The sequence below is a fragment of the Typopeltis vanoorti genome, chromosome 12 (genome assembly GCF_054136105.1).
Source record: "Typopeltis vanoorti isolate ZY-2024b chromosome 12, IOZ_Tvanoo_1.0, whole genome shotgun sequence".
Lineage (NCBI taxonomy): Eukaryota > Metazoa > Arthropoda > Arachnida > Uropygi > Thelyphonidae > Typopeltis > Typopeltis vanoorti.
The window spans coordinates 87,873,656-87,896,255 of record NC_143560.1 but is presented as its reverse complement, the minus strand read 5'-3'; the positions used below and the strand labels follow the sequence as shown (position 1 = coordinate 87,896,255).

General features: G+C 35.4%; 2 protein-coding genes across 6 annotated transcripts in view; one reads left to right on the top strand and one right to left on the bottom strand.

The window, feature by feature from the left end:
• LOC150100975 (uncharacterized) overlaps positions 1-22,167 on the top strand; it is a 184,989-nt gene extending 162,822 nt beyond the window's left edge. For 4 of the 5 annotated variants that reach the window (XM_090401420.1, XM_090401417.1, XM_090401419.1 and 1 more), the window contains 3 exons: positions 95-202; positions 12,883-12,999; positions 20,707-22,167. In XM_090401420.1, coding sequence (XP_090257546.1) covers positions 95-202; positions 12,883-12,999; positions 20,707-21,086 — 605 coding nt within the window. In that variant the 3' untranslated portion in view covers positions 21,087-22,167. The remainder of the gene's footprint in view (positions 1-94; positions 203-12,882; positions 13,000-20,706) is intronic. The other variant, XM_090401418.1, reaches the window with a different exon arrangement.
• The window catches only part of LOC150100974 (ATP-dependent 6-phosphofructokinase-like), a 308,202-nt gene continuing 289,595 nt past the window's right edge, over positions 3,994-22,600 (bottom strand). Inside the window, exon 19 of the mRNA XM_090401413.1 lies at positions 3,994-4,306. Within this exon, the coding sequence (XP_090257539.1) occupies positions 4,072-4,306 (235 nt within the window). The 3' untranslated portion in view covers positions 3,994-4,071. The remainder of the gene's footprint in view (positions 4,307-22,600) is intronic.

The following is a 22,600-nucleotide window of genomic DNA, read 5'->3' as shown; positions in this document are numbered from 1 at the left end:
GTTAAGAATTTAACCTTCATATTTGCTTTGTATTGTTACTTTATTAATGTATGATGTCAGTTTTTAAATATTTTCCTTCTTTGATTTCTACCAGAATGTCTTCCAGGAGAATGGCGATGTAATAATGGCCTCTGCATTCCTACCCAGCGCAGATGTGATGGTCATTTCAACTGCTATGATATGACTGATGAATATGGCTGTGGTAAGTTGTAGATGCTTAATGGTAGTATAACAATATTGTCAATTCATCATAAGGGCCAAGACCTGAATAAACAATGTATTTTATGTCTCAGCAGTCATGCTGGTACATTGGTATTATAATGCTTATGGAGCTAGTTGACAAAATAAATCATTTAATTATACTGATACTTTCATGTTCATATTAACATCATCCGAGTTATGGATACTGCTGGATACCAACCAAAAACATTGTTTACAGTGGTTAATAAAATACGCCATCAGTGAAGGTAGTGCTAATGAGCAGTAAAACTATTCATATAATTAAAATAATATCAGCTGTGTTTAGTGTCCATAAGCATTGTAACTGAAAGGATTTTAATGAAGATAACTCCCCCCCCCCATATTTTAATTCTGCCAGCATTTGGCTTTTTTTTTTTCTTTCCTCCCTCCCCAGAATGGCTGTATTCATTGTTTTGTTGAGTGTAAAGTTCAAGATATCCAATTTTTGTTTTACTAGTGAAGAAGCATAGTTTATTTAATCCTTTAATTAATGAATTTAAATACTGCATTCCTATTAGCACAAAAGCATTGTTTGCATAATTCCATTTGATTCTTACTACCCAACAGCTTCCTCTTGCCAAGAAATGATAATCTTCTGTGACTTCTTTTTTTCCAATTTTTTAATTGCTTATATCTGCATAAAATTTATTAAAAATAAATGAATGCCGTTTTGGTCTCTTCTGATCAACTATCCTTATCAAGCCAGTAGATCCATAATAAATGTCAATTATTTTTGATTTTTTATAAAGATCTGACTGGGCGAACTAAAAGTTTTTGCAGTTTTTTGATTGTGTCATAACAGATAATCTATGTTTTATACCAATATCAAATTATTTGGTCTTACATGTACAATGCTGGTAACTAGTGTGGTGAGAAAAGTAAAAGCAGATTATGAAAGGAAGTTAGCAGTGCAGGCTAAAGAGAATCCCAAACAGTTCTTTCGATATGCTGCAAGCAAAAGAAAAAAACAAGCAGGAATGAGGAACCGAGGTGAATGAAATGGAGGTGAATAGCATATTACAGAACCTTAACATGAATACATCTGTGGGATTGGATGGTATACCAGCTCGAGTCTTACGTGAAGCAGCAAAGGAATTGTCAGTGCCATAGACCATATTGTTTAATCTAAGTCTCAGCTCTGGGTTAGTCCAGAGGGGGTGAAAAGAGAGGAAAATAGTTCCGTTGCATAAAGGAGGCTCCAAGACTGCTGTTGCAAATTACTGACTGATCAGCATATCAGGAGTCGTCATCAAGAGCAAAATAAAGGAATGGATAGATGGAAATCAGACACTAAGTTCCTAATCATAATACTAATCAGAAATTAAATCAATAGGGATAATGGGTTTTTAATGATACTGCAGGACTATCCACATGGAATTCTAATCAGTAAACTGCAGTATGGGGATGGATAGGAGAGTGGTTGATGGAGAGATATCAGAGAGTATTTTATTCAGAGTCTAGTCCAAAAGAAGGCCTGTGACTAGTGGTATGCCACAGGGGTTCTATTCTTGGACCACTGCTATTTAATTTCTTTATTAATGATATAGGAAAGGATGTGAGAGGAACTGTTCAGTTATTTGTCAGTGATTCAAAGTTGGGTAGAGCAATGGTGAATACATGTGTCAAAATATTGCAGGATGATTTGGATAGATTGGCAGACTGGGCTAAAGAGAATGGATGTCAGTTTAATGTGGCAAAGTGTAAAGTTATGCATTTTGGGGTGAAAAGATTATCAGCAGTATACCATATTGGTAGAACTGTACTCTAGGAAATTGACAAAGCCAGAGACTGGGGAGTGTTAGTGGATAGAGAGTTAAAGTTTAGGAGGCACATAGCAAAAGTAGCTAAATCAGCTCATAAGATCACTTGGTTACTGAAGAATACTTTGATGAGCATAGACAAGCAGGTTATTGTTCCTCTTTATCGAGCCTTGATAAGACCTTATCTTGACTATTGTGTGGAGATCTGGGCACCAGGGTTTCTTGGTGATGGGAAGGAGGTAGAGAGGATCCAGAGGCAAGTGACTAAGATGGTAGCTGGACTATGGAATGAACCTTACTAGAACAGGTTGAAGATTTGTGGGTTATAAAAACTGATTGATAGGTGGAAAAGATGATATTATTGAGACATTCAAATTACTGAGGAGTTTATACAAAGATTAATTCAGAGGAAATTTTTCAGAACAGGTGTGGTGGTGGGAGAACCATGGCCATCCATTGAAACTGAGCAAGAGGGTAGTTAGCAAGGGTGTTAGAACTAGGTTTTTTACTTGGAGAGTTGTGAATAAGTAGAATAAGATGCCAGAGTCTGTTGTGGGTAACGTGACTGTGAATGAGTTCAAAACAAAGTATGATAAATACTGTGCAAATGCTGAATAGTTCTTGACATGATGTTTAGAGCCTTCCTCAATGAGTCTAAGGACTCCTTGGATTGCCTGCAATAATAATTAAATGAACAACTGATTTTTTGTTTAGAATGTGCAATCAAAATCATCTAATTAGAAATCTGAGTTTAAACATAAGCTGTTAATTAAGTATTTATATATATGCTTAAACTATCAGAAGCTTTTGTAAATTGTAAGGCCAGAATGCCATGAAGACAAGCTACATTTAACCCATTTTATCCCAGCGTACTCATTTGAGTACAGCACCTAAAATGGCCTAGTGGCGACATCTCTTGCACGACAGTCAAACATCGGAGAAGGTTACAGTTTTAGCAAGTTATCATACAAGAACTGACCTGTCAATTCCTGTATGATAATTCAAGTGCTTTATTTCTTGTAGTTTTTTAGACTATTTTTTCATTGTGCTGACTTTGTGTTACAACAGTAAGTACTAAATACATTTTTTTTTATATATCAGCACCTCTCTTTGATTACAGGTTGAGAACGCGTACAAAATGGACCTGTACTCATTTGAGAACAGTGGACTTATAAGGAGTCAATATATATATATTTTTGTTTTAGGTTTAATACCTCTGAAAAAATGGACCCCAATGAATTTCAGCCAATAAGTCGAGTTCAGTTTTATGGAAAGCATTATAGAACACTTGGGTTATCTGCAGACGACACAGCAAATTCCAATCACCAAGATATATCCGTACTTATCATTCCTCCCAATGTTGATTATCAAATGGATAATGAGGATATTGATGACAATGATCTTCAGCCTGACCACCTTCCTAATGACGTTCCAGGGGAAATAGAGCTTCATTATGTGAATGACGAATCAGATAGCGATGATGATGATCGTCCTCTAGCCACAATAAGACAATGTTGCTTGGCTGTGCAAGGTAAAGTAATTACCAACGAGCCTGTATGGACAGAAGATATCTTAGACATCAGTATAGCAGTAACTATTGGGTATATGGTCAGTCTGAGTAATGTGAAGGACGAAATCCAAAATAAAACTCCAGTTGAAAGATTTATCGATAAAGAAATTATTACCATTATTATTGAACAGACCAATTTGTACGCTACGCATAACAATAATCATGTATTTCAAGTAACTGAAGAAGACATCAAGGTATTTATTGCAGTTCTACTTTTGAGTGGATACCACAGGTTGCCAAGAGAGCGTCACTATTGGTGTTTAGATGAGGATCTCCTGGTTCCCCCAGTGGCCAACAGTATGTCAAGAGTAAAACTCTGACTTGTGATGAGTGGTAAAGCTGGTGAAAGTCTTGATCATTACGCAGAATGAATGCTCGCTTATACGTATACTTTTAGAACACATTCATACGCATTTCACTGATGTAACTCTAGTGATGTTATTTATTTCTGAAAAACTTGACACAAACTTGCTTTACAAGATTCTTGAAACTACAAAAACATTATAATTTGCTTTCAAACACTAATGTTGTACTTATTCTTTCACTTCGGGCACATTTAAAAAAAATGGATACCACACACACAGTGGAAACTTTGCTAATGCAGTCCCAAGCGTCGTCTGCTTCTGTCACGACTGCAGCACCTCCTCGCCACAGTACACAGTTTAAAGAGAATTCGCAAGTCTTTACAACTCCCTTTGGGGGAAGCACATCCGTCACATGAGTGTCGATGTTGCATCTAAAAAAAAAAACTCAGGCGAGTAATTGACTCTAAAATACAAGAAATGAGGTGAGAGCTTTATGGTGCGATGGAGCTCCCACACACAAAAAAAAAAACTATATATAATTATCATTAACATCAAGAAAATATATAATCATTATTAAGAAACAAGTCAATAACATTAATTATATCAGTTTTTAATCTGGAAAGGGCATCAGCGTTACCATGACGACTACCCTTTCTATATGTAACGGTCAGATTATAACGTTGTAGGGCTAAAGCCCATCGGGACAACTTGGCACCATGAGGGGCACTTTTAGTTAGATAGGTCAGAGGGTTATGATCTGAAATTACCTGTATTTCAGCATCATGTGTCAAACTTTTTCAACGTCTCCAAGACGCAAAAAACTTCCCTTTCAATGGTTGACCATTTCATTTGACAGGAATTTAGTTTTTTACTGAAGAAAGCAATGGGCAATTCTTGTTCGTTGTTTTGAGCTAAGCATGCACCAATTGCTGTTGCTGATGCATCCGTATACAACTGGAACGGCTTGTCGCGATCTGGAGTATGCAAAGAAGGCATTTTTATAAGCTCTTCTTTGAGTTTCGTAAAAGCTTCATCAGCATCAGTAGTCCAAGGTATGTTGTTTGGGACACTTTTCTTAGTCAGATTTGTCAGTGGTAATACAATTTGGGAGAATCGTGGTATGTAGTCACGGTAGTAGCTAGCCAGTCCAAGTAGACTTCTTACTTCCTTCTTTGTTGCTGGTGTTGCTAAACCTTTTATAACCTCGACCTTCTCTGGGTCCGGGGAGTGTTGACCGGATCCAATCAAATGACCTACGAACTTCACTTGATTTTTCCCGAATTCGCATTTTTCTAGGTTTACTGTTAAACCCACCTCTCTTAATGTTTTGAAGACTTCATCTATATGGGTGAGATGTTCAGACCATGTTTTAAAAAATATAGCCAAATCGTCGATAAAAATTTGGCAGTATGCCTTATGAGGAGCTAGTGCTTTATCTAATGATTTCTGGAATGTGCTTCTAGCGTTCTTCATTCCAAACGGTAAGATGTTCCATTGATAGTGACCAGAATGCGTCACGAATGCGGTGAAGGGCTTTGCTTCCTTTTCCATAAGGATTTGCCAATATCCCTTGGTGAGGTCAACTACAGTGATAAATCTTGCTTGTCCTACCTCAAATAATAAATCTCTAGCTATTTTCATTGGATAAGCATCTGGAATAGTAAAACTATTCAGCAATCTAAAGTCAATGCATAGTCTGACACTTCCATTTTTCTTAGCCACACAAACCATGGGATGAGCCCATTCACTGACACTTGGCTCAATAAGACCCATATCTAACAGTTCGTTGACTTGTCGATCTACTTCCTTTTGTAGAGTGATTGGCACCCTATAGGGTTTGAGTCTCTTAGGGGAACAGTTCTCTGTAACTTTGATGGAGTGTCCATCAACTTTGGCATGACCAGGTTTGGAACTAAAAACATCTGCATATTTCCGGAGGATGTCAAAAAGTTCTTGTTTTTGTTCTCCCGTCAAGAGAGCTTTCATATCCTCAAGGTGTTTCCTAATATCTTCAACTGATTTATTCATCTTGTCAGCAGATGCATAGCGGTGATTTATTCATCTTGTCAGCAGATGCATAGCGGAGTGTTCCGAAATCTTCATCTAGTTCGAAAACTAGACCGACATGATTAATTCTTTGAATATATGGTCGAAGCTTATTTATGTGGAGCTCCCTGATACTTCCATCCTTCATCTCAACCTTCGCAGAATGTGGTCTAGTAAGTTGGACGACTGTAGCAGGTCCTGTCCAAGTATTTAGAAGCTTATGAGAGGATGAAGGTAGCAATACTAAAACCTTTTTCTTTGGAATGAAGATTATATCTGGAGGAGTATTGTTCTTGAGACCCTTTGGCATTCTCGGATGCAATTTCATGAGCTTTTCTTAGATTTTCAAGAAGCTCTTGTAAATAATTTTCAACCGAGCGAGAGGCAGCGGTTAGGATGACTCGTCCACTAGTCCAAATTTCTTTTAACAAAGATAAGGGGCCTGGAGGTAATCTTCCATATACCAACTGGAAAGGTGATAACCCAGTAGTGCTATGTGGTACTTCTCGGTATGCGAATAGAAGATAGGGAAGATGTAAATCCCAGTTTCTTCCATGTTCCTGTATATTCTTATTCATCATCTCTTTTAAAGTTCCGTTCCAACGTTCAACAGCGCCCATACTCTCAGGATGGCCTGGAGTGGAAAAACATGGAGCTATGCCTAGCAGATCTTCAAAAGCTTGAGTGAGTTTAGATGTGAAATTCGTACCTTGGTCGGTACAGACCATTTTAGGAAATCCAGTCTGAGTAAAAATCCTCATTAGAACGTTACATTTGGTTTTAGCACTTATTTCCTTGACAGGTATGGCTTCGGCCCATCTAGTGCATAAATCAACAGCACATATTATGAATCGATGTCCTCTTCCCGATGGAGGTTCTAACAGTCCAATACAATCCACGCTCCATATCTCAAACGGATTTCTGGTCTGACGATAGGTCGTATGGGGATTCTATCTCTATATGTAGCAGTCCTTCTCATTTGACATTCCTTGCAGCTTTCGCAATATTTTTTCACATCTTGTTTAATGGTAGGCCAAAAGAATGAGTACTTGATTCGCTGACGGGTTTTCTTTTCACCGAGATGGCCAGCAAGAGGGATTTCATGTGCCATCTTTAAGACATTTTCTCGTTTCAGATGCGGTAGCACTACTTGTCTAATATTCTCGCCACAAATATGTTCGTTATGAAACAGAACCCCATTGTCAAACGCATAGGAATTTTTCTGCCTTTTTGCCCATTCAAAACACCTTCGAAGCGTCTCATCATCCTTTTGAAGTTTGCCAAATTCGAATTTTGCTTTTTCTGGTATACACTCATTTGCTGCACCTGGTGGGGACTCTATCATACTTACTGCCAATGCTGTACCGGTTATTTTCGAAGGCATGTCTTCGTCTTCATCATATTCTGACCGTTTATCACTTAAATCTTTTGATTTCAGAACCGGTGTCTCCCATTGATGACTACTCTCATGTAACTCGACGCTTTCGACCAGCATTTCATAGGCAGAGGAGCTCAGTAGCAGATCGGTAACCAGTCTTCTTGAGACAGCACAGGTGACTGGAACATTACCATGTAAATTATCAATTTTCATTTCAAAAATCCTTAAGGGTGTTATTTCATTTTCTCCGAAAGCAGAAGATATTTCTATCTTACTTTCTCCATCATGGGGCATATCTGCCACTAAATCTTCGCGCACTACCGATATTTGCGCTCCCATATCTATTATTCCATTTAAAACCCTACTTCCACATTTGATTTTGATGACCTTCAAATCATCTACGTTTCGATCAATGTCCACTGATTTGGATACTGGAAGGGAAATTTTGGCAGTCAACACACCTGATTTATTGTTATCCCCAGTGGTAGATGTTTGAACTAGGTTACTGTGTGCTGTAGTAGGAGTACCTTTTGATTGACTATTTTTCATACAAAACTTGGCGATATGACCTTCTCTTCTACAAGTAAAACAAGTTGGTTTGTAGTGAGGCTTGTGTGAATCATCATTTCGCCGTGGCTGGTACCATCTCGGTGGACTTTGAGAGGGAGATAACTTATTCTTGAATGTTCGCTCAGCAGGTGGAGTATAAGGTCTAAACTTTTCAGTAACCTTGTCCTTCGGAATAGCTCCGATGGGCTTCCTTGATGTACTATGAACACTGTCGTATTCGTCCAATCTGTCAGCTAACTTGGTTGGAGAAACGAATTTTGCCCAGTCGTCTAAGAGATGTTCTCTCACTTCATGTGGTACTTTCTTCTTCAGTTGATCCATAATAATTAGATCTTTTAACCCTTCAAAATCCTTGATATGAAGGCCACCAATCCACTCTTCGAAATAATTAGTTATTTCATAACAGAAATCCCTCCAAGATTTTTCAGCAACCTTTTGGTGCATCACAAACTTTTTTCTGAAACTTTCAGGATTCAGTCTAAATCTCTTTAGTAGAATTGTTTTAATATATTCATAATCTTCGCAATTTTCTTCTGACTCTCTACCAATTAATTGGACAATCTCAAATGGTAACAAAGTCAAGAGACATGATATCCAGTCTTTAACATCTATTTTTGTTCTCTTAGCTTGTCTTTCAAACAGGGATAGGTATATCACAATGTCATCCTCTTGTAATCTAAACCTAGGCATTAGCTTAATTAGTTCAAGACAATATGGTTTATTGTCACTGGATACTGGAGTTGAGGTTGGTTGAACACGCACTTCAATTTCCAGTTTCTTCAACTCGAACTCCATTTGTTCTCTTTTCTGTTGGGCTCCCAATTCATCTTTCTGGCATTGGGCTTCTAGTTCTTCTTTCTTCATCAGTTCTTCCTCGAGTCTGGTACTAATAATCGTCTCCAACATCCCTTTAACAAATTCTTCTTCATAAAATTTACTTCTCATAATAATCATTTTAAGATCTATCACTTTCATTTCAACAGTTGGCTTCTCTCCCAATTCTTCAGCCAATTTACGTAAATCTTCCTTTCTACCTTTGGCTAAATAAGCCATGGTGCTAAACAATAACTCTCTTTACTGATTAATAAAAAAAAATCACCCTTAGAAAAGAATCAATTGCAATTTTTTTTTTTTTTAAATGCCCCAAAAGAGATGTATATATTTGGCGATTATGGGACTCAATTAAATTCAACATATCATTTGTAAACATAGATAAATCTTACAATATTATCAGATAAAAACTTCAACTACACAATTTACTACACTTTCAAATACACAAATACATATATCTGTGTGGATATATAAAAACAAAACCAAAACATAAAAATAGTTCCGATTTTACACCGCTACTATATAATAACTGAAATCTCGAAACAGAACTATCAAAACAGTATGCAAAAATTGACTATGATAACACTGTCGTGTTCTTTCTCTGGCAAGAAATCACAAGTACTGACTGTTCCAAGATGGAACTAACATGCAAAACAGGACAAATCGGTAACTGCAGAACAAAATAAATTTAAAATGAAAAAAAAAAACACAACTATTCTGAATTATCTGGGACGAAAATATAGCTTGAACAGTGGCGTGTTTTTCATTTATCCAAACTGTTGTACTACTGTTCCAGGATGAAACAAAATTTGAATACTGATGTATTCTTTCTCTGGCGAGAAATCAAAACTACTACTGTTCCAGGATGAAACAAAACTTGAATACTGATGTATTCTTTCTCTGGCGAGAAATCAAAACTACTACTGTTCCAGGATGGAAAAAACTCCGAACACTATTTTTTTTTTGTATTAAAACAGACTTTCGCCCAAATAATCAAAATAGAACTCTAAAACATGGGAGCATGCATTTACATAACGAATTGCTCTCACCTTGTAGATCCTATCGACTGTGCCAGTAAAACTCGGACTTGTGATGAGTGGTAAAGCTGGTGAAAGTCTTGATCATTACGCAGAATGAATGCTCGCTTATACGTATACTTTTAGAACACATTCATATGCATTTCACTGATGTAACTCTAGTGATGTTATTTATTTCTGAAAAACTTGACACAAACTTGCTTTACAAGATTCTTGAAACTACAAAAACATTATAATTTGCTTTCAAACACTAATGTTGTACTTATTCTTTCACTTCGGGCACATTTAAAAAAAATGGATACCACACACAGCGGAAACTTTGCTAATGAAGTCCCAAGCGTCGTCTGCTTCTGTCACGACTGCAGCGCCTCCTCGCCACAGTACACAGTTTAAAGAGAATTCGCAAGTCTTTGTGACAAAAATCTTTACATCAAGGAACCATTTTCAAGAAATATCTATATTTGGCCAATAATTCACAAATTGATAAAATGTATAAAATAAGACCTCCAATGGATAAACTAAATAAAAAATTTCAACAGTTTGCATATTTAACAAATGTCTCTCAATTAATGAAGCTATGATCAAGTATTTTGGGCATCACTCTGCTAAGCAGTTTAATTTTGATACCTGATCTGCCTATTGTACTCATGAGTACACATTTTTTTTTAAAAATTATGCTTCTTTTTTTTTTTTTTTTTTTGACTGTCAGTATAGTGTAGCATTTTGACACATTTTCAACTAAATAATATGAAAAAAATTTACTTTAAAAAAAAAAAAATTCTTGGGATCAAATGGGTTAACTGGTTCAAATCTACTAATTAACTTGATTCATAAGACTGTCAGCTAAACTTAGCACTCCAGATGAATCTGAAGTAGCTTGGTCAATAGATGTTCACAGAATATTCCATACATCCCCCCATAGCAGTATTGTACTGATGTCTGCAAAGAATTGATGGAAGATCATCAGGTCAAATTTTCATCAATTGAATTATCTGCAGCGAAAAGATTCCAAACAAACTCAAATCAAACCCAGGTAAAGCAGTCCTGATAAGAGGTCAGTTTGAGAATAAGATCACACTGTGTATTTGCTAGAGTTGCAAGGCATAGAAGGGCATGCTATCTGCATTCTCACCAACCTATGGGTGCATGAGTTACCAAGCATTGCTGCATACATGTACATGCTGGTTTGTGTGTGCATGTGTATAGGAGAGCTTCTCTCCTACTAAGCTACAGTCTAGATCAGGTGCCCTCTGATCATCAGTTACCTTCAGTGATGGCCCATTTTGAGACATACATGACTTACGTTGACTTTTATTTGCCTTCAGAGACTTGGCCTGGCTGTCAGTCATAGGATTGAATTAATTGTAAAGATGATTTAAAGCAGAGGACAGAGTACTGTTTTGTTGAATGATTTTTTCAAATTGTACTATTATGAAGTATGTAAATTTATTTGATAGGGATAGGCCATTTTGAATTTTGGCCACAGCAATTAAGGCTATTATATTTTGTCTGTTAAGCGCATGCAGGGCTGTACTTATGCACAGGTGCATGAGGCTCTAGCTGGAGGGCCCCAGAGCACTAGTGCTTCGGACCCTGCTCGCCTTGGATAAAGTACAAGTAAGGCCCTGATTGCATGTATTCTTCTGACTAGCTTGTTTTGAAGGAAAAACACTGCAACCTCCATAAGAACTGGCTAATTCATGCATTTCAAAGGAATAAAATGTGTAAAAGTATTATGCTAAGAACGCGTAAAGATTAAAACTTTTTTTGCTTTTAGCATCTGAAATGTGTCACATTTTCATTTTTTTTTTCTCTCTCCACAGAACAAAACTGGCTACCAAAATCTCTATATAATACTTTTGAAAGCCATTGGTGCTCACTGAAACTAATATGTGGCTTATGAAGTAAAGAAACTGCTCCATTACTTAGCCAAGTTAAGATACAGAGATAACTTTCCCTATAGAAAATGTGATTATAACAAACTTCTGAAAAGTCCTACCCAGAACCCCAAACATACAATGCTATGTGGAATGAACTTTACTATATGAAACTATTTTTGTGGTCTCTACGAGTCTGCTGTAGTCAGCTGAATGTATTAGCTATTTTTATTGCACAAATACTGGTAGAGTTAGTACAAGTATTTATGCATGTCAGTTAATTTGTATTTCTATAAATACAAATTAAAGTATTTATTCCATTTTGGAATCTGAATCTTTATTTAAACATTTGTTTCTAAATTTCTGTGCACAAATCCTATATACAAGAAATGCAAACTGGAATCCCAGTTTGTGCATGCAATTAGAAATATTTTCCTATCAACAAAAAATAATCACCTATTGTATATATAACAGAACACAATGAAGATTCTTCTAAAAGTCATTTCTCATGAAAAAAACATCAATATTCATTTTTATTACTACCCTATTATAAAAAAAAAAAGAGAGAGTAATGAACCATTTTCATTATAAACAAATATTGGGTACTACAGAGATATTCGGGCTTCTTTCCAAATTTAAATGTATGTTATTCACAGATGCAATTTAATAGTTCTTTTAACTGGAAAAGTGTAATAAATCAGCATATTTTTACTAGCCATGATAATCACTTTTTGTTCAGTATGTAGTTATTTAAATATTGTAACTTATTTCAGTATCTAAACAAATGAATGCTGTGCCACACAATCAATAAAAATAAATTACTGATGTTTAATATCTCTGTAGTTTACTTTTATAACTAAATGTAAAAATTAGAACCATTTAGGTCTCATCTGTCACTACTGTCTTGGGAGATTTCCTGAAGAATTTGTAAGCAGTTCCATGATTATGGAATTTTGTACAGTATAGTAGATTTAAGAATTTCATAACTGAATATTTATTTACATGAAGGACAGTATATAACACTTCTGTGTTATCTAATATTTCTGTGTAGTCCAGTCATAAGACTAACTAACTGAAAGAGCAGAACTTAAATTTCTTCACACAAAGTGATTTTTTTTTCCCCTCAAATTAATATACAATAGAATAATGCATTTGTCAGAAGATAAAGGAAAGTCAGTTACAAATATTAGCAACTGACTTTTATAATTTCTTACAGTAGAGGAAAGGAAGTAAAATGGGAATTTTAATATTGTCTTCCCTTTCTTTAGATTGTAATGCTGAAGAGTTCCATTGTGGCAACAAAACATCCTGTTTGCCAAATTCTTTACATTGTAATGGCCACATTGACTGTTGGGATGGCAGTGATGAATTCAACTGTACTATTTGTAAGTTTGAAATTTCTTAACATTTAAAAAAAAAAAAAAAAGCAATCACTGACAATTAAAAGCTTAACCTTTTAAGAGACTAATTAAAAACAACAACAACCTTGCATGAACATTTGGGTCACTGAATAACATTTAAAAGTGCAAGATCTTTTATACTCAACAGAAAATATATCACTATTTGGCCTGAATCACAATACTAGCCATATCTTTTCCTTCACTCGGCAGGTATATTCATCACTTACTTAACCCTGCGGAGGTCGCAGTCGAAAAAATTGCAGTGTAGGTCACGTGTATCTGAGAGATACATTCATTTTTAGTATGTGCTAAAATGCAATAACTTAAAAAAAAAAAAAAAAAAAAAAAAAAAAAAAAAAAAAAAAAAAAAAAACTGCCAATATAATACATGATGGTTTATTTTCAGTTACAATCTAGAAATTATCGAACAAAGAAAAAACTAAACCAATACTATACTGACATCGGAATTCGCACTATCTCTCAGATATAATTTACTATCAAATACCACTTTCACTTTTGCATTCAACTATCATTCTTATCATCAGACTCGAGTAACAAAATCACTGAATCTCTTTAACATCTGATGGATTATCCAATCGATATATTTTTCCAGCCATTTTCAATGGTAAATAAAAAAACAACTAAACCAATACTATACTGGCATGGGAGGTCGCAGTATCTCTCAGATACAATTTACTATGCACTATCACACACCCTTACATAACACACGTTAAACCAAAACTGACTGCATAAATAGTGTGGAATATCACTCGTAATATATGCATGTGCAGCTACTCATGACCTCCAAGCTATACACTGGATATGTGTAAGAATATTTATATTAAACAATTTGTTTGTATCTGTCAGATCAGCTGCAACCTTCGCAGGGTTAAGCAAGGTTTGGGTATCATTCTCCTGTGCTTCCATCTTTTCTTTGTGTGGATATGTCTAGGATTACAACTGCCTTGATGGGCTTTTGTAATGATTAGTCTTGTATTTCCTGTTTTTTGATGGCTTCTTTCTCTCTCTCTGGATAAATTTCTGCTCAGATTTAAAACACGGATAATATCCAGTTTGTCTGTTGTTTATAGCGTGTTATTTATAGTTCAGTTAGTTATCACTACATTGTTTCTTATCTTTTAGTTTGATGAATTAATGTTTTTTCAAGTTGAGAAAATATCATCATCATAGTTAAGATATAATGGACTGTGTTATCCAAATATCTAGGATTAGCAATTCACTTAGTAATTCGTTATTTATCCAAAAGATTAATAATAATAATGAAAAAAATGCCTAAGAATTCCTTTGACCTGTTGCATAAGTGCAGCTATGCATTTTTGAAATTGGCCTTCTCTTTTTATTTTGATAGTCTTAGTTGGGAAATGGAAGAAACATACAAAATAGCATCGATGAAGTATTTATCATAAATCACTGTTCTTGAAAGCACAGAAAAAGCATTTGATGCCTCTCAATTTCTTGTTTCCATAAGTTCAAAGCAAAGCCCATGAAATGGCTTTAATATTAGTATTATCTATGTATACAAGATTAGAGTAAGTCAATCATGATGTATGAGCAAACTGTCTTTAGAGGTTATGGATGGCATAATTAGAGTGCAAAGGAAGAGTACATTTTTGAATAAAGGCAACTTTAACATTTTGAGCAGTAAAATGTAAATCATTTTTGGATGTGTGAAACACTGGTCTAGTAAGCTAACTCAAACTTGAAGATTGTATTAGATATTTCATAATAAATATCGTATTTGCCGGCATATAAGATGTACCGGCCTATAAGATGCACCCCTTTTTTTGTACACATTTTTTAGGAAAAAAAACTTTATCACTGAATATTATAATGAAATTCAATAATTTTTTCTTCATATTCAGCTGGCATCTTTTGTGATATTTTTGTTTTAGTCCACATACATAGCTGGTTTCTCTTCATGAATCTTGAATACCATGATGTTGATCCAGTAAAGTTGGCGATCCCTGTATTAGTGGCTATCGCTTTCGCTTGATGAATAATCATTTTTGTAGATACTGAAAGTCCCGCTTTCTGTGGTCTAAAATCCAAGTATTCAGTTCTGCCTAAGGTTCTGGCCATTTTGCAGTTCCACTTTGTAGGTTATGTTTACTGTGAGTTGCTTTTTTCAGATCCTCTTCCTGATTCCGCCAAGTTCTTACCATTTTCTCAGTTGCGGTGGCCCGAAATGCCTCTTTGCAGCCCTGTTTCCATGTTCTTAAGCATACGCAACGTAGCTTGTATGCAATATTGTAGCAATGCTGACGTTTTTTCAGCCATAATTTGCCAATAAATTTAGAGAAAATTTAAAGGCATATCTGTGATCGTCGATGACAGCGCATACACATATACTGAACTCTACGTAACTGGAATGTTCTCATACACCACAAGGAAGTAAGAAAGAAATCGGTAACTCGGAACAGAGAAAATTTCCAGAAATGAAAGTAATAAAAACTTAGTATCAGCGTATAAGACGCACCCTGTTTTTCAGACCTATTTTCAAAGGAAAAAAGTGCATCTTATATGCCGGCAAATACGGTAAGCCTTAAATGAGCTTGTATTGTGTTGGATATCTTGCTACATACAAACAATATTGAAGAGTGATTAAGAGGAATATAGTGGATATGTATTACACTGGAAAGGAATATTTTACTTTTTTTTTTTTAAGCAACACATCTTCTGAAATATTAGCAGAAAAGAATAATTAATATTTTTTAAGAATATTATTTATTCTTATTATAATAACAGCTATTATAGCCTGCTTTTGTTTAGGGGTATCCCTTATTTTAAATACATTGGCTATTATTGCTCAAAAAAGGGGTATATATATTTTAGGGCATTATAGGTGAGTATAGAAGGCAATTATAGCAGAATAAAAGAGGTGGAAAAATTTTGTACATACCTTGTTTTGATTCCAGGATGTCTTCCAATTTCATGATTCAGCTAAAAGTTGTTTATGAAGAGGGGGGAGGAGGGAGCGTGGGGGAGTTTTTGACGTGGGAAAATAAATTTGGAAACCCAGCCCGGGTTTCCAAATTTATCAATGATATCATACTGAGATGGAAGTGCAGGGAGTCAACTACAAGTGCTACCCACAGTGGACAACCCACCAAATTCACTGACCTTGATTGTAGGGTGCTACAAAGAATAATATGTAAAAACTGCCATTCATTGGCTAACATGTCGAATGCTTCATTTTGGACATTAATTGGAACATGAATGTGCACAAAAGCGTTCAGAACCAAGACTCAAAACACAGATTTCCATGGTAGGACTGCAGTATGCAAGCCCCACATTACCCAAACCAAAATGTAACATCATCTTCAGTGGTACAAAGACATATGTACAGTGGGACATGAAAGCTCAGAAAGCTGTGTTATAAGTAACAAATCATGCTCATAACACTCTACAACTACACCTTCTACCGAGCAGATAGACGAGCGTGGCAGATGCCTAGTGAACATCTCTTACCAGAGTGCATAATCCCAATTATGAATTTGGAGGTGGCAGTGATGGTATGATCCTGTTTTTCCTGGTTTAGCCTTGGATCTCTATTTGTGGTGACAATGCATTGCTTCCTACTTTGTGGCATTTCTATCGAACTGACCATTATCTCTTTCAGCAAGAAGATGCACCTGTCACAAGGCTGCTGCTGTAACTATGTGGTTCATGGACATGAATGTCTCCACACTTGACTGGCCTCCACAGAGTCCTGATCTCAATCGTATTGAACATCTGTGGGGTCAAGGGATGTCCAGGAACTCATTACATGCCTACAGGAAGAATGGTCTAAAATTTTCATTGATCATTATTGTATGCCCCATAAGATTGCTGCATTCATTGGAGTGAAAGGAGGTACCATGGCTGTTTGTTCCTCACATTATGCTGTTCGTTGGCTTCTTTCCAAGCAGTGTAGTTGAGGATTGACAAGAAATATCTGGCTGTTAAGAGATGATGCACAATTGGGAAGTAATAGTAGAGAATTATGTGTTATCACTGCAGAATGATTTGATCTGGTGAGTAGACATCAGTTCCATGTTAATGAACATTAAGTTTGCACTTGAGCAGCATAATAGATTAGTGGAACTGCAATCCAAGAGTTGGGTTGCAATGATCTGGGGGAGGGAATAATAATGGATAAAAATGTTGAGGTTGCAATGTGGCAGGACACATTACAACAGAGGATTGCTATGATAGGAATAAGAGTATTATATAAGTATAATGTTTCCAATTTTGATGTCAGATATAATGCCACTTTCCTTAATGTTATCCCTTCAGCATACGAACCAATGCAAACTTCTAATTCTTGTTCCTAATAATTCTAAACTTTAATGATCAATCTCATTACTTTCTACATTCATGCATTCCTTATTATTCTTGGCTCACATTAGAAACCTATAATTAGCAATCATTTATCCCTACCAGATTATACATTTAAACATTTGGGATTATCCCCCTAACATATCACCTAGATCATTTCCAATGTGTCTAATTTTCATGTTGGCTCAAGTATTTTATAAATGCATTCTTATGTTCTATCTGAACTTTAGCTTCTCTGTCAGTTTCTCTCTTACTATAAATCTAACTCCACACATTCAAATGCAAGCTATCATGGCTCCTCTTCTTCTCAACTCATTCTTATATACCATGGCAACAGACTCACAATCTTACCTCTCCCTCTTATTTCTTCAGATCTTCCATATTATCTGACATTTCATACTAAAACTGAATCTTTACTCCTGAAAATCATTATTTCATCACTTGCCCCTATATTTTCTTGCCTCTTATGCCCTTTCATACTTTTTTCCCTTCTCGCCAATTGCAAAATGTTTTTTTCACATTCTTTCCATCTCCCTCTTACATCACTTCATCGTTATCATTTTCCCTCCATTCCTCCTCCTCTTACATTTGCAACATTCTTAATGCATGTACCTAATTATACATTCTTTCTTATTCTTACTTTTTTTTTTTTTATCACTGCCATTCACGGTAAAAAATCTTGTTCCACTGTATTTAAAAAAATTATAAATTCTGTTGAGAAAAATATATTACTGTAAAATATATCACTTTTTTTTTCAGATGGTATATACACATCCCAGTCAAAATATTATAACTACTGTCTTCCTAGTTTATAAGACTAAGACTTTTAAATCTTACTAAGTATGCTACACCACATCATCAGGACTGCTTCCCATAGATCTGCAAGTGTTTTGGATGAAGAATTCAAATGGTGGATATTTTGATCCACATAATTCCAGACAGGGCCATTGCCAGATTAGAATGCACCCTGAGGCAAACAATTAATATTGCCCCTAATGAATTATAAGACAAAAATATAAGAAAATCTAAAATTGCTATTATGTTTTTATTACAATGAAATTGTTTATAAACTCCTCTATCGATATAGTTGCTAGACCAATCAATCTTTCTTGGGTCATTGCTGTTTGCAAATAATTTTTAAATCAGTTTAAGCCTGGAAAACCTTCTTTCTGCACTTATATATATAGGGTTGGCAAATAAGTTCATTTGGTTTATGCGTTAGTACAAGTTTAAGCCGCCTTTGCCTGTCGCTATTGTTGCGCTACCACACAATGCTATTGCATAGTTGAAAGGCGACATTTCACATAACCTTTCAGTGAATTTTCGTTCGGTCCACTTCAGTTGCGTGTGTGTGTGTGTGTAACATATTTTTAGAAATGGAAGGAAATAACATACATCACCGGCATATTTTGCTTTTTTATTTCAAAAAAGGCAAACGAGACGCGGAGGCCCATAAAAAAAATATGCAGCGTATATGGAAATGGTGCCTTAACAGAACGTGTATGCCAAATTCCGTTCTGGAGATTTCGACGTCAGCGATGCGTCTTGCGCCGGTCACCTGGCCGAGGTTAATTCGAGTGGATATCGTCGACAAAAATCCATCACAAACAGTGTGGGAGATTGCTGCAGTACTGAACATATCCCATCCAAGCATTGAAAATCATTTGCACATGCTGGGATATGTTTCAAAACTCAATGTTTGAGTGCTGCATGAATTGACTAAGGTCAATATCACATATCCATCTGTGATTCGCTGCGACGTTGAGAAAATGACCCATTTTTGAAGTGGATGATTATTGGAGATGATAAATGGGTCATGTACGATAACGTGGTATGTAAAAGATCATGGGGGCACAAGAGCGAACTGCCACAAACAATCTCGAAAGTGGGATTGCACCCAAATAATCTCACCACACAGAGAGCATATAAAGGTGTTGTCCACTATGAAGTGTTACTTTCAGGCAGAACAATTGATTCAACTGTCTATTGCTCATAGTTAATGCGACTGGCCGGTGCAATTAGCACGAAACGTCCTGAATTGAAAATCGGAAAGGAGTTGTTTTTCACCACGACAACGCCGGACCCCACACATCGTTAACAACCCGGAGTAAATTGTTACGTCTTGGCTGGGATGTTTTGCCATATTCACCAGACCTGAGACTTTCCAATTTCCACTTATTCCGATCATTGCAGAATTCTCTGAAATGGAAAAACCTTCGCTAATGAGGAGGCTGTCAAAAGACACCTGGATCAGTTTTTCGCCAGTAAACCTCAGGAGTTTTATGAATGCGACATAATGAAGTTGGTGGACAGATGGCAAGAGGTCAATGATAAAGAGGGTCAATATATAACTGACTAGTATGTATTATATATATATATTAAATAAAATCTGTTTCATTCCACTCTGAAAAACCAAATGAACTTATTTGCCAACCCAATATATATATATATATATATATATATATAAATAAATAAATTTGGTAAGGACCACTTTTCTCTTGTATTATTTTTGAGAGAATTTAATTCTTCAAATAAATCTATTGCATCTACATCATATGTTGTAAAATATCTTGTTGCCCTAATACGGCACCTAACACAATATGGCTGAACGAGCACCCTTAATTACGCGGCACCACGAGGCAGGCTGCCTCTATGCTACACCCTGTTGACGATACTGATTCCAGAGATGTTTTATGGGATTAAAATTTAGCAACACCTGAAAGTCACCATTATGTTTAGCAAACACTCTTAAATGATACCAGCAATATGGCATGGTGCATTATCCTGCCAAAATATACCTATGCTATCTAGGAAAACTCTCAGCATGAAGTACCTGCTCAGGCACAGCAAATGGATACTTTGTAGCATTCACAGTACAGTCTATGGATATCAAGGCTCCAAGAGATTCTCAGAAAAACACGCCTATACGTACAATAATCCATTTCGATCAGTGTCTCACACACCTCCAGTTGGGAAATTAACTGGACCACACACACACACAGTCATTAGTTTATTAGGCTACTTGCTAATTAATAGCAAGTAGCACTAATTTAGAACCATGGAACACTCAGCATCAGATGCCGAGTGTTCCACAGACATGCTTGCCCATGCAGACCCATATTTTGCTGTAAATCAAACTAATATATTGGATTCACAATAAAAGTTTATTTTGAATTAAAATAAAAATTTTAAGATGTTAATTTTTCTCCAAGATTAACAAAAATATTATTACTATTACTTTCTAAGTATAGTAATATATGGAAAAAATAGTTTAAAGTCACTCTCCTTCTTTGCTGTTTTTATTGAAAGAGAAAAAAGAAACAAATAATTAATTTTTTTTTTCTTTATTTCTAGTGTGTCCTGACTCTGAATACACATGTAATGATGGACAGTGTATAGCAAAGGATTATTTTTGTGATGGATATGCTGATTGTAATGATAAGAGTGATGAACCTGAAGGATGCAGTAATCCCTGTGTTTCCAACCAGAGGCAATGTGCTAATGGAAGGTGCATCAGTGATTCTTTATGGTGTGACCATGTAAATAACTGCGGTGATAACAGTGATGAAGCTGCTTGTACTGGGTCTCTAGTGACAAACTCAAACACCCATGATGCATCCATGTATTTGATTGCAAACAATAATTCTCACCTACTTCAGAAGCATACAGTTGGCAGTTCCTTTGATAATTTCCAGGGACACCAGCCAAATTTAACTTCATTAAAACAGTCATGAAGAAGCGATTTCTTGTTGTGGTGCTCTGACTACAGTTAAGCAGAGGAAAATGGGTATCTTTGAATAGTGTTCCTTCCATTATAAATGGCAGAAGTGAAAGAGCATATTCATCAGTATTGTACAGAGATGTAAAACGAGAACCGTCCATTTAAACATTACCAGATCTCATCACAGCAATACATAAGTGAAAACAGAAGAGTTTACTATATGTAGTTAACAAAATAACACTTCAATGTCACCTTGCAAAATGAGACTAAATTTTTAACTTTTTCTACTTTAACTTTGTTTTATAATGAGAAAGCACCAAGATGAAATAACTTTGCTTCACATTGCTTATATATTCAAAATGAAGGGGGAGAAATTGCATAATCGACTTATCTGGACTGTTAAAGAAAACCAAGAGCACTGTCATTTGTATGACCACATTGCAGCAGGTAAGGTATATTGTGGAACTTAGAATTTTGCAAATATTTTGTGCATAACTTATTTAAATGTTGTGATATACTCTCACTGAGGAGAAAATTTGTATAATATACAATTTTTTTTTTTTTTGGAATAATTTATATTTTCATTTAATTCATGCAAGGAGCTTAAAAAAACTGAGTGTCTTCATATCAGGCTGATGTACTTTAAAATTATATACCTTGGTGCCATTGTGTTTTGATCATATACAAGAATAAGTATGCAAAAGACAGAGGACAATATTTAAAGCTCTCAAAACGCCACATAATACTGTAAATAAAGATAATGGTGCTCTACTGGTAGGGAAGGTGATAAGTAAGAAATGCTTGTACTGAACTTTGTGCCTTTGCCATATTTCAAAGAGCAGTTTTTCTGGAAAGGGGAAAAAAAAAAACTTATTTTTCTCAAAGTGACTATTTATTGACAAACTATTTTATGTCTGGTCATGTTGTCAAACCGTGAGTAATATTTGCAGGACAACTTTACTACAAGGTTTTCATTTTGTTAAAGAATATGAAGTGTTTCAATATACATTTGTCAACAGCTGTAAGTTAATATTTTTGCACTAGTCTTCAGTGAATCAAATGTTTTGAAGAAATAAAACTTTATTCAATTAAAAGCTTCTTTATTTTTCTACACAGAGCAACATAAAATCTATCAAAATATAAATTCAACAAACTCACTTTGAAGTTTATTTACATTCAAATACCTAAAACAAAACCTCCATACTTAGGAATGAACTAATAACTGTTCCCACATCTAGGATATAAATCTTCAGAACTAAAAGCAACTGTTTGCAGGTTTAGAAAAAAGAAATACATGAGCACATTTCTCATCTTTGGTTTATAAATAAAGTTGCTTCATCAAGACTAGAAAATTCAGTTACTTTAAAGGTAATTACTATATCACATAAGACCATTTCACTTTGGTTAGAAAGACTACAAAAAAAAAATAATAAATAAAAATATCAATAGGTATAAGCACATACACTGATTTGGAAAAAGTCAAAAGCAGTTAAAACCATAAAATTTTGGTAAGAATGGAGAACTGTA